At 44.0% G+C, this 25,009-nt stretch overlaps 2 protein-coding genes across 2 annotated transcripts in view; one reads left to right on the forward strand and one right to left on the reverse strand.

Annotated features, from left to right (window-relative positions):
- Window positions 1-7,292, reverse strand: part of GLP2R (glucagon like peptide 2 receptor) — a 63,589-nt gene extending 56,297 nt beyond the window's left edge. The window contains exon 1 of the mRNA XM_019755222.2: window positions 6,875-7,292. Within this exon, the coding sequence (XP_019610781.2) occupies window positions 6,875-7,063 (189 nt within the window). The 5' untranslated portion in view covers window positions 7,064-7,292. The remainder of the gene's footprint in view (window positions 1-6,874) is intronic.
- A 2,954-nt stretch (window positions 7,293-10,246) lies between these two features.
- GSG1L2 (GSG1 like 2) lies at window positions 10,247-23,499 on the forward strand. The gene is made up of 5 exons (XM_019755237.2): window positions 10,247-10,554; window positions 18,847-18,894; window positions 19,944-20,096; window positions 21,355-21,466; window positions 22,803-23,499. Exons 1-5 carry the CDS (start codon window positions 10,257-10,259, stop codon window positions 23,059-23,061), a joined length of 870 nt encoding a protein of 289 aa, XP_019610796.2. The 5' UTR covers window positions 10,247-10,256; the 3' UTR covers window positions 23,062-23,499.
- The last annotated feature ends 1,510 nt before the right edge of the window (window positions 23,500-25,009 follow it).

The raw sequence follows: 25,009 nt of genomic DNA on the forward strand, positions 1-25,009 counted from the left end.
CCCATACTTCTTGCTATGCAGCCCCAAGCCTGGCACTAGTAGCAGCCAGCCTCAGTTCACAACTTAGCCTCTCTCAAGCACCTCCAAGCCCAGTGTGGGTGGCAGTCACCTGAGAAATTGCTTTGTGGCTCATTCCATGTGGCCCATGGCAGACACAAACTTCAGCTGAACTTGGCCTTTGGTGAAGTACCTCCCAGGAGGCCCCAGGGCTGACACACCTGGTGGCCATCTTCAGACTGAGCTGGAGCACCATCCAGCTGCCTCTGCAGATGACACACTCAAAGGGCAGACTGGGAAGGCACCAGAGCCCTGCACAATCGCTCCTCTGCTGTAGTTATGGCCAGTCCTCACAACCCATCAGCCTGAGGATCAATCCCTCCATTGACATGCCAACAGCAACCAAGGCTCAACTACAACAGATGGGCACACACAACCCACACAAGAAATACACCACTCCATAATCTAATCATATTGATTTAAATGCAAATATGAAAGATTTTTTACAAAATCTTCAAGTGAGGTTGACATTTTAAGAGGATACAATATGCTAGTCTTGAGGTTTCACACACTACCAGATGAATAGTTGCATGCTTCTAAGACCATGTGGATCTCAAAGAGAGGAGCAGCACACTAAGAGGGCTCAATCATGTATCAAAGAAGGACCAGAGGAATTGCAGGGACCTGCACCGTCCTGCCCAGGTGCCTGTGGGTCAGAGTCAACGGCATTGAGCAGACAGATACTCTGCTACTGTACTGAAGCTTTGGGACTTTTTTCTTTCTAATGTTATCTATTCCATCCCATAAAACCTTGGATACACAGGTGTGCTTTTTGGGCTTTCTAGACAACTGAGTTGTCTAACAACTTCTAATTGTGTATTTGTACCACTTCTTTTGGCTTTAAAAAGGCTTTTTTCCCTTCAGTTTACTCACCATTATTGAGTACCTATTGTGTGCCAGGTTTTGCATTAGGGAGGAATTGAAGGGGACACAAAAATGAACAAGACACATTCTCTTCCCTAAAGGACTGAGAATCTCCTAAAGATAAGGCGATTACAGTTGATCCTTGAACAACCCGAGGGGTTAGGGGTGTTGACACCCCCCCCATAGTAAAAAATCCATGTACAAATGTTGACTCTCCCAAAACTTAGTTGTCCCCCAGGATACACAGGGGACTGGTTCTAGGACCCCTTGCAGATACCAAACTCTGGATGCTCAATTCCCCTATATAAAATCATGTAGATCGATGCATACAGTTGGCCCTTGACATCTGTGGACTCTCAACCATGGATCGAAACAGTACAGTTATTTATTGAAAACAATTCACATATAAGTGGACCCACGCAGTTCAAACCCATGTTGCTCAAGGGTCAGCTGTGCATAATTAGCTGGCATACAAAGTCAAGGGACATTCTGACCCTGTCATCCTCTGCTTCCAAACAGGCTCTTCCCCCAGTGGCTCAGTATGGGCACCACTGTCCTCATAGTCACAAACCAGAAACCAGCAGTTGTCCTTGGCTCCTCCCTCTCATTCACCCCCACATCCATCTAGGCACCAGATTCTGTTCCCTTAAATTTCTCTCTTGTCCAACCCTGCCTCCCATTTCCTCCATCTCTGTCTTGGTGCCACAATCCCCACTCCATACTGTTCCAGAGTGATAAGTCCGACAGCAGACTGAGCACAGGGCTTTCCTGCCTGAAGTCTTCTCGTGGCCTTGTCAACTTGAGATTTAACATCTCAGCCACCCAGTCCCAAGTCTCTCAACTCTAGTCATCCTCCTCCATGACTGCACATTTTTGCACTTCCCACTGGTACTTCCCTGCCACCCTCGTCTTCACCTGTCTCACTCTCTATTCATCTGTCAAGATGCAGCTCAAACCTACTGACCCCTGTCATGCTTGACCACTTCTCTCACTGAAGTCTTGCGCTAGTAACCCTTCTCCTCAGTGCCCTGTGACCCCACACACTACTGATTCCTATGGCACATCACATACTGTCATGGTGGGTGAGATAAGCCTTTCATCTCCGAACACAAACCATTAGCACAGGGCTGGAGTTATTGTCCTCATTCTCTCTCATTTCCCAGCTAAAGACACAGGCACAGTTGTGGGCGGAGTGGGGGAAGGGCGACATGAACACGAGAGGTGTTAAATATGTGATCTGGGCTAAGATTGCCCAGTTAATTAGTTGGATTTGAGGCTTTATCTCCTCTCGCAAGGGGTAACAAATTCAGATGCTTTCTTGGGCCAAGTAGAAAACCTGAAAGAATGAGGTAAGACAGGTATAATAAGAGAGAGTAGAGGAGTCTATTGTAAATTGGGGAGATGTTACACCGACAGCCATTCAAATACACACACACACACATATATGCACACACATGCGTGTGCTCACACACACACACACACACACACACACACACTTAGCCAAAACAAAACAACCAAACAAAAGAATTCTTATGAGCTTACCAGGTAGCTAGTTTTCACCTCATGAGTAATTGGTGCAATCTACCCTCCCACTCCTCTGCCCAGCACGCTCCCTCCCCCCCCCAATACTATGACATTCATAGTGGGGTCTGTGAGTAGTTCCTTTGCATATCTTTTCAGAAAATCACACAGCCAAGTTTTTGAAGAAAATGTAGTATGGTCATCATTAGACTAGGAGGTCCCAAACTTTCTCAATTCATGGTGCGGTGTCTTTAGTATCTCAATAATTATTCCACAGCACCCCTAGGCCAAAAGAAGTATCTAAAGTCCCACTTATTAAGTAGGCAGGTCTAAATAACTTAACAAGTATTTACATCCTAACAACTTAGTGCCTACTGGGGCTCACACAACTTCTCAAATCTAAGACTCAGATTGGACACCGCCATCTTTGTTCCACATTGATTTCTGTGCATTACTTGCTTTTTATCACAGCAACTGTGCAAAGCAGCTATATCACAGCAGCTTTGCAAAGATGTGACATTATCTTTGAATGAAGCTTGATGTAATGTTGAAACCATGAAGTACCTTGAGCTACTAATTCGCACAGTGTCTGGCAGACGTCACGGATCACTGCTTCCCCCCCAAAATGAAAATATCTTACTGAACCCCTGTGACTTCCCAGCAGTGCCCTGGGGCAACTTAGCACAACATTTGGGAACCATGGAATTAGCCAGTAAAATATAATGATGATGAAATAATTAGCATTTATCCCTTGGTTTCAGTTTCCGATGAGTCTGAAATCTCCGTTAATAACATATCTCTCTGAGTTACGGTGCAAGAGGCAAGATGAAAGTTTGTTAACACATTAGGATGTTTAAAGAAATAAACATCCTGATGGGACCATAACTGACTCTATATTATTTTTTACAAATTCAGCAGATAAGTTGATAAATCATAAGCTGCCAGAATCTCCCAAGTCACAAAAGTAAGACACTTTCTTGAATAAAATGTTGTATGTGTTCTCAGGTACCTCACTTGGGCGCCCTCCTGGCTGAGGAAGAGACAGTAAAATTTGTCATATTCATGAGTTGTCCATAAACTAACATTTTTTTATGTCCCTGCTGTGTGGCATGACTAATGGCCATGGTCAAAAGCAGAAAAAAACAAAACAAAACAAAACAGAAACCCCTACTAAACACTGAATTTGGTCAGTCTAGGAGAGCCAGACAAATTCAGACTCTCTTCCCAGGTAATTGTCTTAAAGGCACCAAAAACTCAAGAGGCAAATCCAAGTTCAGTCACAGCCAGATCCAAACACAGTAGTGAGGAAAGAGATACACAAATGAATGTTTTCTAACTGGAGAAGTCCAGCTTGATCCTGATTCTTTTTCTCTTGCTCAGGCAACCAGCATTAATGACTAACTTGGCTGAGAAGAGATTAAAGAAAAGTGGAAAAAAGCCTTCTGTTGATTTATTTTAAATAAATCTTCTAATATTATTTTTATAGAAAGAATACACTTCACTGTAAATAAAATTAAAATTACAGATAAATAAAAAGGACAGAAGATGAAATCACAACCTTATTAATCAGAAATTATCATCTCCTTCCAGACTCTTCTCTCTTCACACATGAATTTGCTTTTTTTCTTTTCTTTAAGCCAAAAGGAAATCATATTGTTCTGTAGCCTCTTTTTCACTAGAAAATATATTGTGAATATGTTTCCATTTCAAGAATGATTCTTCTAAAACACTATTTTAATAGCTACATAATTTTCCATGGATGAATGTGATATAATTTATTTTTTAAATCTCTAGCTGAGGGCATCTGCGTTGTTTTAGATGTTTGATCATAAAAGTGATGCTGTAATAAAAATATTCATAGTTAAACATTTGAGCACATCTTAACTGGGAGAAATATTTTGAATTGGAATTTCTGGGTCATAGACGATATGATACATTTTTAAAGGGGTGAATAATATACCACCTAACTATCTATCCTTGCCAAAAAAATTTTTTAATTTAAAAATATGTACCTTTTTTACACTCTCATCAGCAATGTATGAATGAACCACAAATTCACCTCTTAAACAGCCTTACAGAGTATTTTTTTAATGCCAAACCAACTGCTAATTAACTTAAATGAGTTGTGGGGAGGGAGGAGGAAGAATGAGGCCCTAGCGATATTTCCCTGCTTGAATTTAGAAATGAAACTATCCCTGAGAATTTCTCATTAAATGAATTTTATGAAGACTTCCTGCCAAAAACACACCACGGTCCTTTATAATCCATGTGGGGAAAGTGTCTATGAGCAAAATTCATCATAAAAGTCTACACAAAGCCTTGTAATATAAACATTTGGAGAAAGATACGGGGTTTAAGACAGAGAACCAACAGGAGGGTCATCAGAACTATAGACACACACTGCAGGACAGACATAGTGAAAACAAACTGCGTGGCAGAGCGGGGAGGGAACAGCCTAACAGGCACATTATTGATTATTAAAATACCAGAGTGAAAGGGCCAAGGCGTGGCTTTGTCAGTGTCATAAGCCAGCCTGAGCCACTGCAGATTCTGCTGCTTTAACATATAAATATTCGTATGTCAACACCTTCCGAGGAATGCTAGGGAAGAAAGAACTCAGTTCCTCAAATACCCTGAGAAATGCAGTGGCTCCACTGCTTACGAGCTACGTGATTGCTGGTAATCATTTAACCCCTGTAAATCTTAAGTTCCCCATCTGTAAAATGGGTTCAGTAATAATTATTTTCTCAGAGGCTTGTGGGTTTTAAGCAAGGTGATTTATGATGCAACACTAAGTGCTGCAGCAGTCGTTGGCACCCAATAGCCTATCAATACATGATTGTGGATAGAAGGTGAACAATACTAGACAATTAGCTGAATATATTCAGTTTTCATATAAGATAGAGAATTGAAGCAAGGGTGAGAGATCTGTGTCAACTTTTCCAGCACTGGCCCTGCCACTAACCGATTAAGTCCTGGGGTAGGAGGCAGGCTAGGGTCACCTGCCCCTCAGAAATGTTCTGGTCACTCACCAAGAGGCTGCCACCATGGCAAGAATTTCATGGAACCGTTGATGGGGTTCACCTCTGCAACCTGCAGTGAGGACTCGAAGGCAGTCTCTGAGAGAATTTGGATGCAGGAAATTCAGTAGGGGTTTTCTGCCTGTTTGGTTCTGGGCTAGCACCAAAGAAAGCCCGATAGGGTGAATACTTATGAGATCTGGCATCTCAGTCCTCCCTCTGTGGGGTCAGGGGTGATTTAGAATTCTGAGGCTGCAACCAGAGACTGACTCTGCCCATGGACCAAAGGAAGAAAAGAACATTCTTCAAGGAATTTTCTCCACTCAGATGAATGGAGATGGGGTCCCTTCACATCACAGCCCATTATAAAAATGGAAACTTGAAAAAGGATGGAGCAAAGGACCCATCTCCTTAGATAAGAATAAGACAAGCTACCAGAAGGCCCAACTAAAGAGAATGGTTACATACATTAGAATATGTTCTCAAAGACCTTAAACCTTATGCCACGGAGTTACATTTACTGATATAGAAAAATGTTCAACCTCCCCAGACTCAGTTTTGTCATCTGTAAAATGGGATTAACAGAACTCCCCTCAGGGGTTGCTGCGAGCATGAAATGAGATCACACAAGACCTTGTGTCTAATAAGTGTTCAATAAAAATGTTAGCCTGTGTTATTAGGGTATTTTGTTAAGAAAGAGCAGATTGCAAGATAATATTTATAATAAAAGCCTATGTTTGTTTTTTTTAAAAACTGTATGTAAATAAATGGCAAAAAAAAAAAAAATGTCTGGAAGTATAAGCCACAGAATGTGAATGAGGGTGATTATTGCGTGGTGGTAGTGCAGTGAGTTACAGTTTGTATTTATACTTCTTTGGATTTTATAAGTTTACTTTTGAAATAATAAGCAGAAAGAAAGAAAAGAAGAAAGGAAGGAAGGAAAGTAGTGACAGTAGGAAGGAAGGAAAGGAGGAAAGGAAGGAAGGAAGAAGAGAAGGAAGAAGGAAAGAAACAAAAAAAGGAACTATCCAATCAACCTAAATATCAAACATGAGAGAATGACAGAAGCAGACAGAGGATATATACAACAACTTTAAATGCTATTTACAGAGTTTACGCTGACATGGGGAAATGCTTAGAATATGATGTAAAGGGGAAACCAGGATACAAAATGTTTTATGCATCATCATTTTAGTTGTGTAAAAAAAATGCAGAGAAAATGGATTTGAGGAAACTATGCCAAAATATTAACAGTGAATCCCTCTGAACGCTAGGATTATGGTTGATTGCTATTGTCTTAATACTGTTCTCTATTTTCCAAATTGCCTACGAGAGGCCTAAATTGCTTCTATAATCAGAAAATATGTACAACTGATAATAATAACAATAATAATAACAAAAACTGTTCTTACTTGCTTGATGGAAACCAGAAGCAGCAAAGCAAGGAGGGGCCCCGCAGGGGACTGGAGAGAGCACTTCCGGCGGGAGAGGAGAGGCCTGGCGCCCCTGGCAGCAGGGATCCGGGTGGGCAGCACACCGACCCCAGGCCACGGCCCCACGCTCCTGCTCCCAGGCCCTTTCCTGCTGGGTTCCCGCCTCATCTTCCTCGCTGGACTTTCACAAGTGCGGACACATTTGTCTAACAGTCCAAGATGTACCACAGGCAGCCTCCTTTTGCATTCCTCTTTGTACAGCGAGGAAATGTTTGCACAAATCCTCTCCACACCGCGCCAAGAGCGTCTGGACCGGTCTAGACCAATCTACTGAATCTCCAAAGTTTCTCATCAACAGTAGCTCAGCCCCACCCCGGCCCCCACAAAGGCAGGGCGATTTTTCCCAGACCTTCCCCAAGTCAGCTGTGTTTTCTGGGACATCCTCAAGCAGAGGCCAAGGAGAAAAAGCAAGACGATCAGTAGGTTCCACCCCTGAGTCCCAGCTCAAGACACAAGACCAGGGTGCAACAGGCTCTGCTTCGAGCGCTCAGGCTCAGCTGGCCCGAGAGGATGGGCTTTGAGCCAGTTCTGAGGTGGGTGTCTTCATGAGGGGTGCATTTCTTACTAAGGCATTAAGATTGTCCAGGCCAGGCTGAGCCCAGCCGCCAAGGTTGTCCAGGCCTCCGCTGGACCCTGTTTATGCTAAGACTTCAAGAGAAACAGTTGCCCAGCTCAGGAGAGAGCAGCTCCTAACCCAGGGTCTGAAGCAAAAACCCCGTCAGTGACTTGAATTCTGTCTGCATACCAGCAAAACAACATGCTGAAAAGTCAAAACAACATGCTGAGAAGCCAAATATGCACTCTTCTTCATTGCCCACTTGTTCTGAACGTGTCAGTCAGCCCACCTGGAAGATCCTTTTATGGAATTCATGATCCATCACTTACTATTAATAACTACCACGTTTGTACTTTCTCACCACAATTCACATTTACAAAACCTTTCCACCCTGGGTCCTGTTTCATTCATCCTCACAGTAACCCTGTGGCGGTGTGATTATTTCTCCACTTGACAGTTGAGAAACTGAGATTCAGAGAGGTTAGATTGCTAGCCCAAGGGCACACAGCAAGTTAGTGACACAGCCAGGATACTATCCTGGGTCTTCTGACCAGAGTCACCTGACCAGAGCTACTTGATAAGGTGCCATATCTTGCCCTAACTCTCCAGAAGAGTTCCTTTTTTCCTAGCAGTTTCATCACTGTGCCTCTCAAAGGCCCGTCTTACCCCACTTCTTTCTATCCAGCTCCCAGCATCCCTTTCCAAGTCTTCCAGCCTCATGCACTGGAGGCCAGGTGGAAAGTATCCTAATTGGATAAAATGCAGGTCAGCAAGAGATAAAAAAGACATTTATGAAGCAGTGGTTCATAAATGTCTTGGGTTTTTTTTGTTTTTGTTTTTGCTTTCCATTCAAGTTGAACCATAGGAGCTCATCTTGGTTAACTTATCTGAATGAATTCTGAACAGCTGGGGAAAAACAGGTGAGCATCACTTAATAGAAATCCTTGGAAGTCTTAAAAATCCCATGTGGCAAAATTTTTAACCTTTAGCAGTGAATGTTCATAATGAACAAAGGCCTCCCAAAATCGAATCTTGTAATGATGTGACCTCTGCAGTCAAGGTGGTCATCTCTTTGGGACAGCAGAGAGCAAGATAAAGTGACATAGAGAGAGAATAATGCCCAAGTGACGGGCTCCAATTCTTTTGATATGGCCATAAAGCTATTCTGTAAAAGCACATTTAAGTTATCTTCTAAATTGCATGCTGGCAAAGAAAACGCCTGCTTGCTAAGAATATTCTGTCTAATCTCTTTCAACTTTTCTCCAGAAGCATCCTTTTTCTGAAGGGATAGGAGTCGGGGCCGCACAGGACTTCCCCCTCCGTTGGATGGATGCCATCTAGTGATAAAACAGGGTACCTCCTCTTCCCACAAGATGGCACAGGGCTCCAAGCAAATGGTCCCGGCTCATGGGCTACTAACAGCACTTAACACTGTTTCTCAGCCTTCGTCGGCAGCAAAGTACAGACAGAGTGGCATTAACCCAAGTGACACTGCCCTTTTCTCCTATCTGCCCAGGCTGGTAGATTCTCGGTTATATCTGGGAGTCTTCAAAAGGTGTCTCACATGTAATCAAGAACGTGTGTGTTTCAGCTGCCAGGTGGAATTTTCTGCTACTCTCCTGCCCTCACTGCTTCATAAATGTCTTCTGACCAAGAAGCACCTTAAGTCTCCTTGGCATCACCATTCCTGCTGTGCCCCCTTGACAAAGGCATGAGTGATGTGTCAGGGGCTCTGCTTGCCAGCTCCAGAGGCCCCAGGATAGTGTCGAATTCTGGCCTTACGTGGAGTGCAAACACCCTCCCCTGTTCTGCAGAGCTCGTGGGCCCTGAAGCAGGCTGCCTGTGCCTCGAGTCTCCCAGAGGCCCCGGAACAGGAAGTTGTCCTTGGCGGTCCTTCTCTGTAGGGCTGGGCAGGGACCAGGCTGTGCAGGCCTTGAGATTCCCCAAATCCAACACTGAAAACCCTGCTCAAGGCAAAAGGCAAGAGTGGGGAGACTTTACCCAGACACCCACTCAAATTACCCCTGCTCTTCCATCAGAAACCAAAACCCTCCACAGTAGCTAAAAGATAGAAACAAGCCAAATGACCGTCAGGTGAATGGACACAAAATGTAGTCTATCCACATGGTGGGGTAGTATTCAGCCTTCAAAAAGGAAAGAAATTCTGACACATGTACATGCAGATGAACCTTGAGGACATTATGCTAAGTGAAATAAGCCAGTCACAAAGAAGTAAATTCCACTTATACCTGCAGGGCTCAAATTCATAGAGACAGAGAACAGAATGGTGGTTTCCAGAGGCTGGGGGAGGGAGGCTGGGATGTTAGTGTTGAATGGGACAGAGTCTCAGTTTTGCAAGATGAAGAATTCTGGAGATCGGTTGCACAATGTGAATGCACGTAACTCTGCACTTAGAAATGGTTAAGATAGTAAATTTTATGTTATGCCTATTTCACCACAATTACAAAAAAAGAAAAAGAAAACCAATGCCCTCCTCAGCATCTACATCCTGGGGAGGACTGTGATGGGAGCATGTTCCAGCTCTGTGCTTTCTCATGTGGCCTCCTCAGACCTCAGACGTTCACATGGACGTCACAGGCTGGAGTGCACCGATTCCCCAGGGGGGAGGGGGAGACAGAAGACTGTAAGGATGCCAGATGGCAGGGCTGTGGTGGGTGGGTGCCATGAGGAGGACGGGGAGGAGGGGCCCCCTGCTCATCCTGACACTGCACACCTCATGCAGCCATGGACAGGGCCTGGCGGCAGTGGGGGACAACCTTCCTCCCCATCTGCCTCGCCCTCGCCTTCTCCCTCACTGCCGTGGGCAGCAGCCACTGGTATGAGGGGACCCGGAAGGTGGCAAAGCCACTGTGCCGGGACCACCCGGGAGAACTGCCCTGCATTCACTTCACCAGGGACAGCAGGAGGGACAACGGGAGCCAGGCTGTCCAGTACATTTGGGAGACGGGGGACGACAAGTTCATCCAGCGCAGGTTCCACGTGGGGCTCTGGCAGTCCTGTGAGGAGAGCCTCAGCAGCACAGGTGAGTGCGGCCTGCAGGGTCTCGGGGTGACAGGTGCAGGTGGCCAGGGGCAGCAGCTCTGTAGCCAGGCTGCCTGGGTTTGAATCCCAGCGCTGCCACTGTCTACCTATATGTATCCTTGAGTAAGTCCCTTCACCTCTCTGAGTCTCTGTTTTCTCATCTATAAAATAGGAACAATTGCAGTTCTCATCTCTAGTGTCACTATTAAGATAAAGATGAAATGACCTGATTCACATAAAGCACTGGCAACAGTGCCTGATACAGCGTCAGCCTTTATTAAACCTTCACTTTTACCATTTGCTGGGGTCACCCAATCCCTGGAGAACAAAGAGTGGCCTCACCCAACCCTAAACTGCATCCCTGCACTTTTAAGGGGTCTTAGAATGGAAGGTTCTCTTAGATAACAGGCTTTGAACATCATTGATGGGAAGGGAACCCCTTTATGGAAGAACTCTCAGAAGTAAACCCCTTAACAAGTTTGACCTTTATCTCAAGCAATCCTTGAAATAACCTAGAAAAGTAAATATTATTTCCTCAGCTCGCAAATGAGGAAACGGAGTCTCAGAGAGTTTCAAGTCACGCAGCCGCAAGTCCGTTTCTTCCCCATTATATTACTCAGTGCCAATTCATCACCATCTTTTGAACTTCTGTGGCTTTGGTAGGTTGGTGATGAGGGAAATGGTGAAGGAAGAGGAGAGAGAAGAGGGAAGGGAGGGGTGAGTATTTGGAGCTCATCTTTCAGAAAAGAGTGTTTTTACCTCATAAAGAACTGAAGAGAGAAGACTTGGACTCCTCAGTGTTAGGCAGCCTGGCTGCAAACCCCAGGCAATGCTCGGGGCCAGAATGTTCTTCCTTTCCTGCTGGAAAAAAACAAACCCTGAAGGTGGAAAAGAAAGGACCCCTCTCCATCCCCATCTTTTTCTTGACGTCAGGTTTGTTACATTAGGTTTTTGTACAGCTTTTAAATGTTCCTGGAGTCCCTAATTGCCTTTTGTTTTCTCATACTCATAACATTAGTTGTTTATTCCTGAGGTGTAAGTAAAAGGCAACAAGAAGGAACCTTCTGAGGTGCTGTGTACCCCTCCCCATCCCTACCCCAATGGTCATTGCGGAGGGGCGGTGCCAAGCCTTACCCTCCCGTATGCCCATCTCAGTGTCCATGACCTTGGCTTTAAGTGTGGTGCAGACACTGCAGCGTTACCTGGGACTAAGGCTACTGGAGGGACTTTCCACACCCTTCTTCTGTGCAGAGTAAACTTTCTTCCTGTAAGTCCACTCTCTCTATCCTCATGGACAGACACAGGAGGCTCATGCATCCCTGGAGGGTCCCCAAGACAGTCTCAGATTTTTGGTTTGGAAAATATGGTCACCATACCCATAGGCAAATTGCTGTGGAACTTCCACGCCCCTTCCAAGCCCCACCTGAAGAATGCCTGCTTTTATTTCTACAGCTGCATATAAGTGTCACACCAGTTACCAAATGTTGGTGTGCATGGCAATCACCCAGGGATTTTTTTTAAATTCCAGATGCCCAGCCCTGGAGATTCTGATTCAACAGGTCTGGGATGGGGTCTAAAAAACCCCATTTCTTTAAAAAAATTTTTTACCAATGGTAATATTTGCACATAGATAAGACATTGAATTGTTTTTGAAAGGCTTATAAGAAAAACTAACAGTCTCTTGCTCCTTCCTGCCCTATAACCTAGTCCCACCCTTCATGGGAAACCACTTTTAGCTTAGTTGTTTCTTCTAGTATTTGCCTCTATGTTTCCAAAAAATATGCGACATTGCTGTCTTCATGTTAGATAGACATCATCTATTGACTTCCTGTTATAATAGATAAGGATAAATCTCTCACACCACCACATCCCATGTCTGCTGTGCCATCCTCTTCACATAGTTATATTGCTTTTATATTTAAATCAATAAACCAACAATTTATTTAGACTGTGTAAATATTGGTTGTTACAGAATCGAGGAGGTGTTATCATTGCCTTAAATCTCTTGTACAGCTGCTTGTTTTTCCTGGAATTTCTAATTGCATTTTCTTTCCCCATCCTCATAGCATTGTTTTGCATTCCCCTCAGCTCTCTTTTCTAGCTGGTGTTATCTGTATTTATGCTGAGCTCCCCCATGTCCCAGGGTACAGCAAAGCCTCCTGGAAAGAGGGGACTCAGAGCAGTGTAGAATGAATTCACTACAAACGATTTCCACATCAGCCACAAGACTAGGAGAATGAAGGGATACAAAGGCAAGTGAGCCACAGTGGTGAGAGCTGAGATAAAACTAAACCAAGAAAAAATATGACAATGGTTGTAACAAAGACTCATACGTAATATGGGGATGGAAAAGAAGAAGAGGTTATTTACAGCTCTGGGCATGGGGAAGGCTCCATAAAGGAGGTGGTCACTATGCAGGCCTCAAAGCAGGACTGTGATTTTAATTGAAAGTGACTGGGTATGAGGATATTCCAGGCAGACGGAACAGAGTGAGCAAAGGTCTGAGGCAGGACAGCCCAGGTGTTTGCATCAGAGTACAAAACAGGGGAGACGAGGAAGACTCATTACAGAAGAACTTAACTCACATGGCTCTTCACCTGAAGCAGCGTCTCCTCCCCTGCAACATAAGGTCATGGTCACTCCAGGACAAGGAACCGAATGGGACAACATTCCCCAGAATGAAAAAGCCTACTTGGAGAAAAATTAGAAGACTAATTAGAGAAAATAAAATTGATACTATTTGTAATGTCAGGGAGGCGAGGCCAGAGTAGAACCTGAACTTGAGGACAAGAGTTAGAATATTAGGTGGATGGGAACGGCCTTCCCATTCCCCAGTGACAAGGGGACTGGCAGAAGGGACTGTGCATGGCCTGGGCTTGAGGAAAGGGTGGGATTGGAAACCTCATCGCTTAAGCAACAGTAAAGGCACGAAATTCAGGGTGGATCAGAAGCAGCTGCAGACTATCTATCTGTATGTGGTGGGTGCCTCATATATTTACACGAACACTATGCAGACAGATGATAAATTGTCCTGGACTTTCTGATAAAACATTGTTATGCATGTGGGAGGAGTGGGGGCTTTCTCAACCTGAAACAGGGCTGAAAGCACCGTTAAGGGGCTGTGTAAAAATCTTTCAGGCTTCTTCCTCTAGAGACAGGCGTCCCCTTGGTGCTTTCATCAACCTATGGAGTGTTTACCACACACACACTGCCTTCTCATGGATCACACCACTGAAAGGTTCATATATTGTCAGGAGCACACGCTGAGGTTTAAAAAGTGTTGATGTTCTCAGTATTCCTGGATAAAGCCAAGGGAAAATAAAGGATGTATTTTTGACCACTTTCTGATTTATGTGCATCTTGCATACTTGATGTCAAGCCAGAAAGAGACTTTAATGCGTGCCTTGCTGGGTTTTCTCAAAGATTGCTCCACAGAGAGGCCTGTTGAGCTATTCCTTGTAAAATTAAATCAAAAGAGTTTTCATACTCAAACAACTTTGGAAAATGCCACCTATTACATTTTCTTCTTGGAAATTCACACGAGCACATTAAAATCTCTGACAAGTCCCATAATAAAGAAGCCTGTTTAATATTACATATCCCAGTGTTTCCCAAAATTAGTTGACCATAGAAAAAAAGCGTTTCTGTGGAATAAGGATGACTATTCTGTAAGATTAGTGTTCAGTGGAACACTCTTTGGAAAGGGCTGATCTAGAACAACAGACACATTTTACAGATGGTAAAACTGAGTTCTAGAGGTACAAGTGTCCCCACTGAAGACCATGCAGCTCGATATTGGCAGAGCTAGACATGGGACTCAAACTTCTAAACTCTCAGCCCAGACTTCCCATTACCCCACAATACCCAAAACTTAACTGAAGGACAATTGTCTTATTATTGTGTCCATCAATCTAAAAAAAACCTCTGCTTACACTTTTAAATATTTCCTAATGTAATAAGGTCATCCAAATAAACCAAGGTCTCTAAATAGTGTCATCTCTTTTAAGAAGGAGAAAAGGACATCTCCAGAGCAACTTTCTTCTCCCCAGAGAAATACCATCAACTTCATATGCTATAAGATACCCCTAAAGTAAAAAGTTTAGAATTAAATTTTTACTAAATAATAGCAAACATATAAGGGAATAAAACAAAAGGCATACATCAGAGATTGCAAATAAATGCCTACAGGAGGTGGTAACAAAGTGAATGAAGCAGGGCTAGCCTGCAGTACCAATGACGAAATCTTCTCACCTAAAGGGGGCAGCCTCTTTCTTGCTCAGCTCAGCTTTATGGTCACGTGGGCTTGTGAACTCAAATGTTGTCAAATCCTTTGATTTTTCAAGGGAAGTAATATATCGGGATTTCCACATGAAATCTCCCAGTATCTTGAAAACATTGCATAGGCTCAAGAAAGCCTGTCTGCAGTAGAATGTAGCCTGGGGCCCCCGGCTGTAGATTATTCCACACAAACATCTGCTGTTTTGCCTAGTTTATCTCAAATGCCTGCGAGATTTGGAGGTAAATGGGAAGGCACCCAAACAGTACTTTGGAGAGGAGGTCAGAATGGGTGAGGGGAGCTAAGGAGAACTGGAAGTAAGGACTCCAGACTGGGGAGGATACTCCTGGACTCCCAGGAGAGGGTCCTCGTGGTATCTGACTGCTGCTGCCCCCTGAGGCCTCACTGGATGTTTTCCCTCTGAATCAGCTCCATCACCAACACCTAAAAGTTGACCCTCCCAGGATCCTTTACCTGGAGTGAGGTTTTAGGACAGCCTCTGCACAAGTCACCTTGAACAGCTCTGCACTTCCTTCCTAATACCTAACGTGCCTTTCAGGGGAGGCAGCACCTTTGGATTCTACCCTCTGAAACGAGATTTGAAATGAAAATTCCTGGTTCAGGCAGCACTTAGACAAAATGCCCTTTTCCTTAGCCAAATGACTTAGTCAACAATTTCTGATTCTGATTCTCTGCTGTTCTGCTAAACTCAGAAAGTTCAAAGATGGGGGGCCTGGGAGCCCCATAAGGGGTGGGGGAAACAAACAGAGAACGGATGCCAGAGGCAATCACTGGGGACTTGGACACCATTTCCTAGCTGGCTGGCTGCACCGCTTGGCTGGCCAAGCACCGTCGAGCAATGTGGCACCCGCCGCTCTGGCTTCACAGGATTTATAAAGGTTTTTCCTTTTAATCCTGCTGGCCTCATTCAAAAGGAACACCACTTCTGAGGATTGAGATTGATCAAGAGATCACCACGGTCTGACTCTTTTCACCCAGGCTAAACTCACCCTGCTAAGCCATTGTGAATTCTCTTTGTCTCCTTGGTTAGCCAACACCATCTCTTTGTCCTGCCTTTGGCTCTGGACCTGGCCTTCGCTTTATTCCTGAGAGAAAAGGCAGCCTCTTCAGCAGACGAGACAGACCCTTACCAGTCCATATACTGTGTAGAAAAACAGCAGGTGGGAAGGCAGAAAAAGGTGCTGGATCTCAGGTGGGAAAACCCAGGTTCACGTCCTGACTCTACCAACCTGTTTCAGCCTGGCTTCCAAATGTGCAAAATAGGGGTGTTTGTATTTGCCTCTATCAATAATTAGACACACAGACAAGTGTGAGGCAGTTCACAAAATACTTTCACGTCGGAGGACTTTTATTCTAACCACTTCACAGATGAAGAAAGCGTGGCTCAGAGAGGTCAGGAAGCTTCCTATGATTACTGATTGTGGCAGAACCAGGCACCAGAGCCAGGCCTGGATTTGAGTGCCACGTTCTGTCCCTGATGTCCATCTGTTGCTCTCACTGCTGCCCTGAGCAGGGGATGTAGTGAGGAGCTGATGACATGACATGGAAAAAGGGCCTCCTCTGCCTCACAGAGCTTTGTGAAAGAGAGCAAGTGTGAGCGCTGAGATTTCCCCAATGCTGTGGAGGCCTCCCTGGTAGAACCGGGGGACCAGGATAAATTTTCGTCGCTGTGACCATAATACCACTGCTGCTGCCCAAACCAGTGAACCATCCAGGGAAAACGTCCAATTGCATCAATCCCAACCTGACTTACATAAAAAGCTGCGAGGTCCCTGCGGCTGGATTAGCAGCCCCGTCCCTGACTCTGTGGCCCTCAGCCCCAGGTGGTACATTTACCTCCTTCAGACCACTTGTGGTGGACAGTTATGTGATACACAAGTTCCTGATGCACAAGCAAGTCAGAAAGTATCCCAGCAGAGCAACCCAACCAAACGGCTGCATCATAAACCCAGATGTGGTTCCTCTTCTTCCCACAGCCCAGCAGAAGTGCCGTGTAGGAATGCAAAAACACCAGGGCACTTGGAATGTCAGGAAGATGAGCTGGCAAATCTTCAGGTTTATGGCCTTTAGGCACGTACCACATGCACTGTGTACCTGTTCACACATATGGTCCTTCCCGTGAGAGCCTGATGAGGTAGAAGGTGACTGCCTCATCAGAAGGCCGGTGCTAAAGAAGCCAAAAGGTGGGCTCTGGGGTGGGGGGTCAGGTGGATGGAGGGAGGACCTCAGAAGAAGAGGAATTTAGACTTGAGGCTGGAGGAAATAGGGAGCCACTGTATGTTCCTGAATAGAAAAGTTACGTGGAATTTTCTCTTATAAAAGAAAAGTATTTTCTGAAGTCTAAAGATTTTCCCCAAAGTTATTTCTGTCCCTAAAAACTTCCAGAAAAGATAGGTGATCTCAGGGTACCTACAATCTAGAAATAAATAATGATTCATGCTAACCGTGTGCAAAAATAATGCAACGAGATCGTTTTATTCGAATAAGGCTTAAATGCATATTAACTGTGAGAGAAGCTTTTTTATCTATTATCTCGTCTGATTTTCAAAGCAAGGTTAATGTGGGGACTATGGAACCAGTTTTATTTAGAGATAGGAAAACCATTCCATTGAAGAGTTGATGACCTATGCCCTCTTGCTTTGGATCTTGCTCTGTTTTAGCTGCTACCAGCCCAAACTGAGAGCAGCTCCCTTTGTCTCGGCCATCTTTGTGTCCCCTGGCAGTTACCCTAAAGCTTGCTGGATTGCATTAAATCAGTGATGTGGCAGGATAGAATTGGGCTTGGCCTCTATGGGCCTGAGTTCTAATGCTGAAACTGTCTCTATCTGTGCTGTCTTGTACCATCCATTTTCCTCAGAGGTCCCTGGGCCCACTCCTCGATACCACGCAGGGAAGAACCAGGTGATTTCCCAGGCTCCTCCCACTCTATAGTCTGTGATTCAATTTGGGGCTGAAGTATTTATTAATGGAGAGAGAGTGGGGACCCGTCTGGGACAGGACCTCAGAGGATAATTGCTATGGCCTCAATCCTCCATCTGTCACTCACCCCCCAATCCAGAATTTAGTTACATCCATACACAAGTAGCTACTTACGGACTTAGCTTTTTCAAAGGAACTGCACATCTAAGGCAGCAACACAAGCTTTTCCAGACAGTGTGTGCAACATGAAAGATGATCCAGGCAAAGCACACCACACACATACACACCCCCTTGCCCGGCAATGCAAAATAAGTCTGGTGGTGGCTTCTGCCCAGTACCGGGTGCACACACAATAACTTCTCCCTTTCCTTTCATGCTCCAGAAAGTGTGATGGAATGCAAGCAGCTAGGGCACTTAGTGACAGAGATAGTTCTGAATCTGCTCTAATTCATTTACAAAAATCGTTACAAACTTTGTTGTTTTCCCTTTAACCAGAAACAAATTATTGGAGACTCATCATAATGGATGGTGTTTGGGAAGCTGAGAACCACTGGTCTAAGCCTAGCAGTATCAGACCAGATGGGTTAGTTCTGCTGCAGTAACAAACAACCCTTAAATCCTAGTTGTTTAAACCAACAAATTTATTTCTAACTCATTCTGTATGTACTTTTCAGGTTGGCAAGGGGTGTCTCCTCACTGCAGCCATTAGGGGACCTAGGCTGATGGAGACTCCATCTGGATATGTGGTTCTGTGACCACAGAGGCAGGGGAATGAGAATCAGATGGAAAATGCCTTGGCTCTGAAAGCTTATGACCAGCAGTGACCCACCTCACTTCCACTCCCAATTCATCGGCCATAGAGAAGTCATATAGGCAAGCCTGAATTCACTAGGATGTGATTGTATTAAGCTCTCACAGGGAAAGGCACCACATGTCTGTGAACGATACAACAGTCTGCCACACACCCCAAGCCTTGTTCAAAATGACCGACGACACACTGAAGGGGCTAGGGACACAGTTGGCCGCTAATCACAAAGGCTAACACTACTTAATGTACACATTCTCTTTATCTTCTAGGTGAAGAGTGTAGGAGTTTCCAGAGTATAATACCAGCTGAAGAACAAGGTGAGTACCTTACTCATGTTCTGTCTTACAGCTCTCCTCACAATCCAGAAAATTGCTATTGTTTTTGTTGGGGTGAGGGAAATGGTGAGAGAGTTACTTACGGTTTTTCCATGAACTTGAGTCCAAAAGCTAGAACCACTGGCTCTCTTCATGTGATCTGGTGGTGTTGGAAAATGTTATACAAACAACTTTGCTTATTTGCCTTGAGGGAGGGGAAGCCTGGATTTGTAGTGTTTGCCAATTTCCATGGTGTAAATACTCCCACCTTGGCTAATTTCAAGCTATCAATCTGAGGTGAATGCAGAGCTGGGAAGAGATGCGCTCTGGCACACCACTGCCCATAGCACTCTTTCTTCTCTAAGACACTCATCCAACCTGTCCTTACTTTCTTAGTATATGTTTTCCCAGCTAGAATAGAGGTTTTGTAAAGGCCTGGATCACTTCTGTTTCATTCATTGCTGCGTCTCCAGCACCTAATTTGCCTCACAGGAGGCCTTTTACAAATATTAGCTTCCGTTCGGGTCCCCTTTATCTGTTCACCTCCACATCCAACACAGTTCCTTGAAGCTGTAGGTGGGATCCCATCCAGGGGGTAAGTAACTGGTTCACACAGGAACAAGTGAGGCTTTGACATCTCTAACCGGGGCTCTTAATACTCTCAGAGTCTTCCTTGTGTAGGTTTGTCTAGCTTCTTCTTTAAAACGACAAATGTCTTGTGGTGGAATCAAAACAAGAAGTTAATGTTTGAACTGGGGAATGGAGACCCTAGTATCGCTCACGTAATCACGTCAGAGTTTTGCTTTAGTTCTTTTTCTTTTTTCTAGTTTTCTTCCCGCTAAAGACAGTCTTTATAAACTCATCCTTCAAGCCCTAGGAGCCCCCTTTCATTGCCAGCTTTCCAAAATTCAGCAGAGGTATCTGTGGTTTTTCACCCTGTGGTGTTTGTTGTTTTTTGTTTTTGTTTTAGAAGTGAAGTAAATCAAAAGATTGAATATCCTAATACTTCTGATTTCTAAATGCCCAGCATCTGTCATCCCTATATCTTGCAGGTGTGCTGTGGCTGTCTGTGGGAGCTGAGGTCCTAAATATCCTTCTGATGTTGACAAGTGCCATCCTCCTGGGCTCCAGAATGAGTTATCGCAGTGCTGGGGTCGACTGGTTCAAGGTGGATGCGTCTGTAGCCATCCTCATGGTGCTTGCAGGTACTCCCCCCATTAGCATCATTAGAAAAGCCACGTTCCACACAGCTGGCCCCAGAGGAAATTGGCAGAGCTTCAGGCTGGCTCTTTCCTGTCAGTGGCCAGCTCAGCAAGATAGCTGCTCCACTGGAGAAGTCACTGAGTTATCCCATTGGGAGAAGCAATGATGCTTTGGGTGCGTGATGAAAAGAAAAGGGATAGGCATAGATGGTGAAAAAAAAATGTATCAATGTGTCTTTATCACAACCCTAGGAAGGAAGTACACTGTCTCTGAGACTAGAAGGTGCCTAATTTAGTACAATGGTTAGGCATGAGTCCGGGCAGAAATACTGCCTGGGTTCAGACCTCTGTTACTTAATGGTTTTGTGACCCTGGGCAAGTTACCTAACTTCTCTAAGCTAGATATCTCAAAAATCTATGGTGATGACTAAATAAGAATGCATCTAGTATATAGTAAGTACTCAATAAATGGCAGCTTGTTAAAAATTATTATCCAAGTTTGGTGTAAATATCCCAGAAGAATAAAGAGCTCCTTTTTTTGGTCTTACTTCTATATTCTCCAAGCAACATTTAGAGCAACTTAATTTGGTCTCCTGAGTGGGCCTTTTACCAAGAAAAGAACCCTGAACAATGACTCCCTTCATTTCTCTGGCTGGACACACAAGGCTCTGTTGATAGGCCTCAGTCCAGTTGATAGATCATTTCTGTGCTTGATAAGTATAATGCATCGTTTCCAAGCCTTATCATCAGGGAATAGGATGACAAATCCAATCTCTGGAATTTCATAGCAAAGAGCCAGGCCTCTTTGGAGGCTCTTGGAGACTCCTCCCCACGTCCTGGCGTCCCTCAAAGTCCCTTAAGGTCATGAGTAGGCCTCCTTCTGGATGTCTCTTTAGTTTCAACTGTGCGAATGAGACGTCAAGTGGAATGTTTAAAGATTTGTAAGTGTAGGTGCATTATAAGGACTTGAGACATTCCCATTAATATATAAATAATTGCTCCTACCAATTAAAACTAATTTCTATTTGGAGCACTAAAGCCGATCCACAGTTGGCCCCTGTCCGTGGGAGGAATGACATGGCAAAGGGACACACATCACTGTGTAGATTCGTGAGTATAATAAGAAATTAGTGTATATATGAAACATGAAGACTTCTTGGAAGGGCTCAAGAAGGATGCTGGTGGGGTCCTTCTACCCAACTCATGCCAGGTGGGGAAATTGCATTCTTAACTCAAAGCTCACAAAGCTCTCCTTGTGCAGGGCTGCTAGGTATGGTGGCACACATGATGTACACAACCATTTTTCAAATCACCGTGAACCTTGGGCCAGAAGACTGGAGGCCTCAGACGTGGGGCTATGGCTGGTCATACTGGTGAGTTATTGCCCAGGGAGCTCAAGGTCTGATGGACCAGTGAGGGTATACGCAGGTTTTGTAGGACCACTGATTTTGGTCATAGCTCTGGCACCTGCTACATTTGTGACTGCAGATTACTTTCTTAAACTCTCTGTAGCCCAACTTCCTTATCTGTATTCTGATGATACCTGTCTCAGATGTTTTCATAGACATTTAAAGAGGTTATATTTCTAAAATGTTTGGCACAGAGAAAAGTCCTCAAGAAATGGAGACATTGCTGTTATTACATTTTTAAACACAGCTTAGGGAAAAATGTCCTGAGCTACAACTCCGAATAAATACTTCAATGAGGGAGACCCAGCCTCTGTTTCTAATGAAAAGACAAGACTGTGACATGGCAGTTCTGTCTCTAACAGAAAGACTCAGCCTCGTCATACAAGACCACGGGGGTTCTCTTTGATGTGGACCTCTGAACCATAGGTGCGTCTTAAAAATATATCTACATATGCTTACATTTTCACCCTGTGTAACAACCTGTGTTAGCTTCCTCTTTGTAAAATAAATAACACTGTCAGGGCTTACTCCCACATGCTACTATTCCAGGGTTTGGTGAACATGTCTGTGTTCCTGTTGTCCACAAGCTTCTTGATTGTCAAGCCATATTTAAGAATGATTGGAAGCTCCGGAGAGCAGTTGGAACTTAGTTACTCGTAGACTTTTTTTTTGTAATTGATTGGATATGGAGCCATCTATTTTACCTGGGAATTCCACCCCACGAAAACATACACAAATGTCAGTGTGTAGAGGTTCTTTCTCAACCACCACTTTGCTGGGTTCTGTTGAAAGATGAAACATGTAGACCATTATCTCAGAAGGCAAATAAGCTTGCAGAGGATAGGGATATAAAAATGCCAATCTCCATTGCCAGTGTCCTGGCTAGAACCAACAACAATAATACCAAAACATAACACCTACATGGAGTAGATGCTATGCTGAGTACTTCTCAAGCAGTAACTCTTTGAATTCCTCACAACCACCCTGTGGGCAGTGTTACTGTTATTCCGGTTTTGCAAATGAGGAAACTGACACAGAGAAGTGAAGTCACCAGCTCAAAGTTGCACAGTTAATAAGAGATGGGTGCAAACCCCAGGTGCAAATTCAGCGCAATGACTCCAGAATTCGCTCTCTTAAGCAGCAGGCTACAACACATCGGCTGGTCTCTGAAACTTGTGATCCAAGATCCAGGCCCAAATTGGGTAGAACTGGGAGCTGGTTTGTCACCAGACTGACCCCCAGCAGGAAGCCCTGGAACACAGCCCCTCTGCTTTTTTCTAACTGTGCCTTTCATTGACAGTCTCGCCTGGGGTTCTTTCGCCCTCTGCATGGCGGTGTCGGTCATGGCCATGAGCAGATACACAGCAGCCCGCCTGGAATTCACAGAGAAGCAGAGGATACAGAAGGGCAGTCAACACTCTCAACACAACTTTCCGGAACCCAAGCCTTCGGAAAGAGCTCGGGAAAGAGAAGCTGCTCCCAGCCTGGAGGGGCATGCCCTCATGAGTTTATCTGAGTACCTGCCACCAGGTGCCCCAGTCAAGGTGTCCATGTGCTAGCCAGTGCTTGTGGCTGCTGGCTATGCACAGGCAGACAAGCCAGGCACTTAAGTCTACCAATGAACATCTGTGGGGTAGGCTTCAGAATGCTGTGGTCCAGGTAAACCTTCTACCCACCATCTCATCCTTCCCTAAAGAGCTTTAGCTTCAGCCTCTGATTCCTGTTAAAATGCCAGCATCTTCAAGTGAGATAACACAGAATATATCAGCCATTGACACTCTAGTATAAATTAACATCTCAGGCTTTCCTGACAGTGAGTTTAATAAGGATAACAAAGAAAAAAGGAACATGTGAGCACTAAGACAAGCTGAAGAAAGGGGAAAGAAAGACTTTAACTGCAAAGAATGTAAAATGTGTTGCCCATACAGCTTTGTTGACAGAAGAGTCCAGATGTTTTTTCCCTTAACTGACACACACAAATTGATAGTATGTATGACTATCCCATACTTTCTTTTTAATTTTAATCAAGAAGACATGAATTTCAAAATAAATTTTTTGTCATTTTAAAAATATTTTTTGTTTGAAATTTTGTAATTTCTATCTATAGTAAAATCAGTTTGGAAAGATAATCAAATGATAAAACAAAATGAGAACAGTCAAATGGAATGACATCTTATCACAGTTAAGTGGAACAAATATTTAAATTGTGCTTAAATTGCGAGGCACTCTTGCTTCTAAAAATAAACACTGCTAAACATGCCAGCCTTGTTTGCCGCAGGGTTCCCTAATGTGTTCAGTTACAATATTGTATAAATTTATCTTATATTTCAAATTAACCATGTTATAGAAGCCACAGGTTAGACACGTAAGTTAGGTTTTTGAAAATAAAATGGACTGCCAAATTCTAACAAACCCAAATATATTCTTGCTCAGATTCACTTTAAAAATGTACTTGCATGTTTAGTGAACACATCATTTCTGGGAGAAAAAAAAACACCCTAATGTTTCAAATAAAATTACTCAATCTGCTTATACTGAACTGTAATATTATACTGTCATACGAGTAGAATCAGGGAAAATTCAGCTGACTTCTTGATGTCTGGGCACTAGTCAAGTACCTGCCTAACAGATGCTGGTCTCATGGAATTCTGTATTCTGTTGAATGAAGTGTATTTGAAGAGATATATAAAATGGAATTTTCCGGAATTAGCTCAATACAGAGAAGGCTGGGGTTTCCTGGGCCATTTCCTCACCTAGAGCAGAAGGGTTTGTACCCAGCAGCCTGTGCTCTCCACAGGGTGCATATTCTTTTATATGATTCACGACCCCTGTGTATCTGTGCAAGTAGATCCTGTAGTCACAAAATCGGGTCACAGTCTGACCCTAGAGAGAAGGAAATGCCCTGGAAATGTTTCCAAAGAGACGCTTGCTTAGTTCTCTCCCCAAAAAAAAAAAAAAAGAGAAGAAAAGAAAAGAAAAAAGCATATCTGTAGAGAATGTGGCTGAAGGTGACAAGGAAGAAAAGAATTTTCTGGAGCCACGTGAGAGAAGTTGACCTCATCAAATGGCACAGGTGGCACCTGGAGAAAGGAGCCAGTGATCAATTAGACACTGGGACAGGGCAGAGGCTCAGGTCAAAACCGAGGTTTGCTACATCCTCTGAGCTCCTAAGGCACTTTAACAATTTTGAAATATCGATTTTGTGAAAGTTTAACATATGTAGAGAAAAGTACACAAACCCTAAGTGTACAGCTTAATGAATTTTCAGGCAGGGAGCATAGCTGTGCAACTTCCCAGATCAAGAAACAAAACCAAGGCATCTCATTTTCATTTATCTTGGCTATAAGAGAGACCCAGGTGTATTTTAATTCCTTGTATATTGAAATAATTTCTTTATATAGCTGTTCCCCTCTTATAGATTATAAATTATTTCTATATGACAAGAACTATTCTCTGTACACCCCTCATCTAGAGCAATGATTGGCAAATGGAATCCTCCCCCCCACA

Source organism: Rhinolophus sinicus, linkage group LG15 (assembly GCF_036562045.2).
Source record: "Rhinolophus sinicus isolate RSC01 linkage group LG15, ASM3656204v1, whole genome shotgun sequence".
Taxonomy (NCBI): domain Eukaryota; kingdom Metazoa; phylum Chordata; class Mammalia; order Chiroptera; family Rhinolophidae; genus Rhinolophus; species Rhinolophus sinicus.

Coding starts and splice junctions, on each gene's coding strand:
- GSG1L2 (XM_019755237.2), top strand. CDS start 10,257: ATGGACAGGGCCTGGCGGCAGTGGGGGACAACCTTCCTCCCCATCTGC. Junction 18,895..19,943: donor AATACCAGCTGAAGAACAAG/GTGAGTACCTTA, acceptor TATATCTTGCAG/GTGTGCTGTGGCTGTCTGTG. Junction 21,467..22,802: donor GGCTATGGCTGGTCATACTG/GTGAGTTATTGC, acceptor TTTCATTGACAG/TCTCGCCTGGGGTTCTTTCG.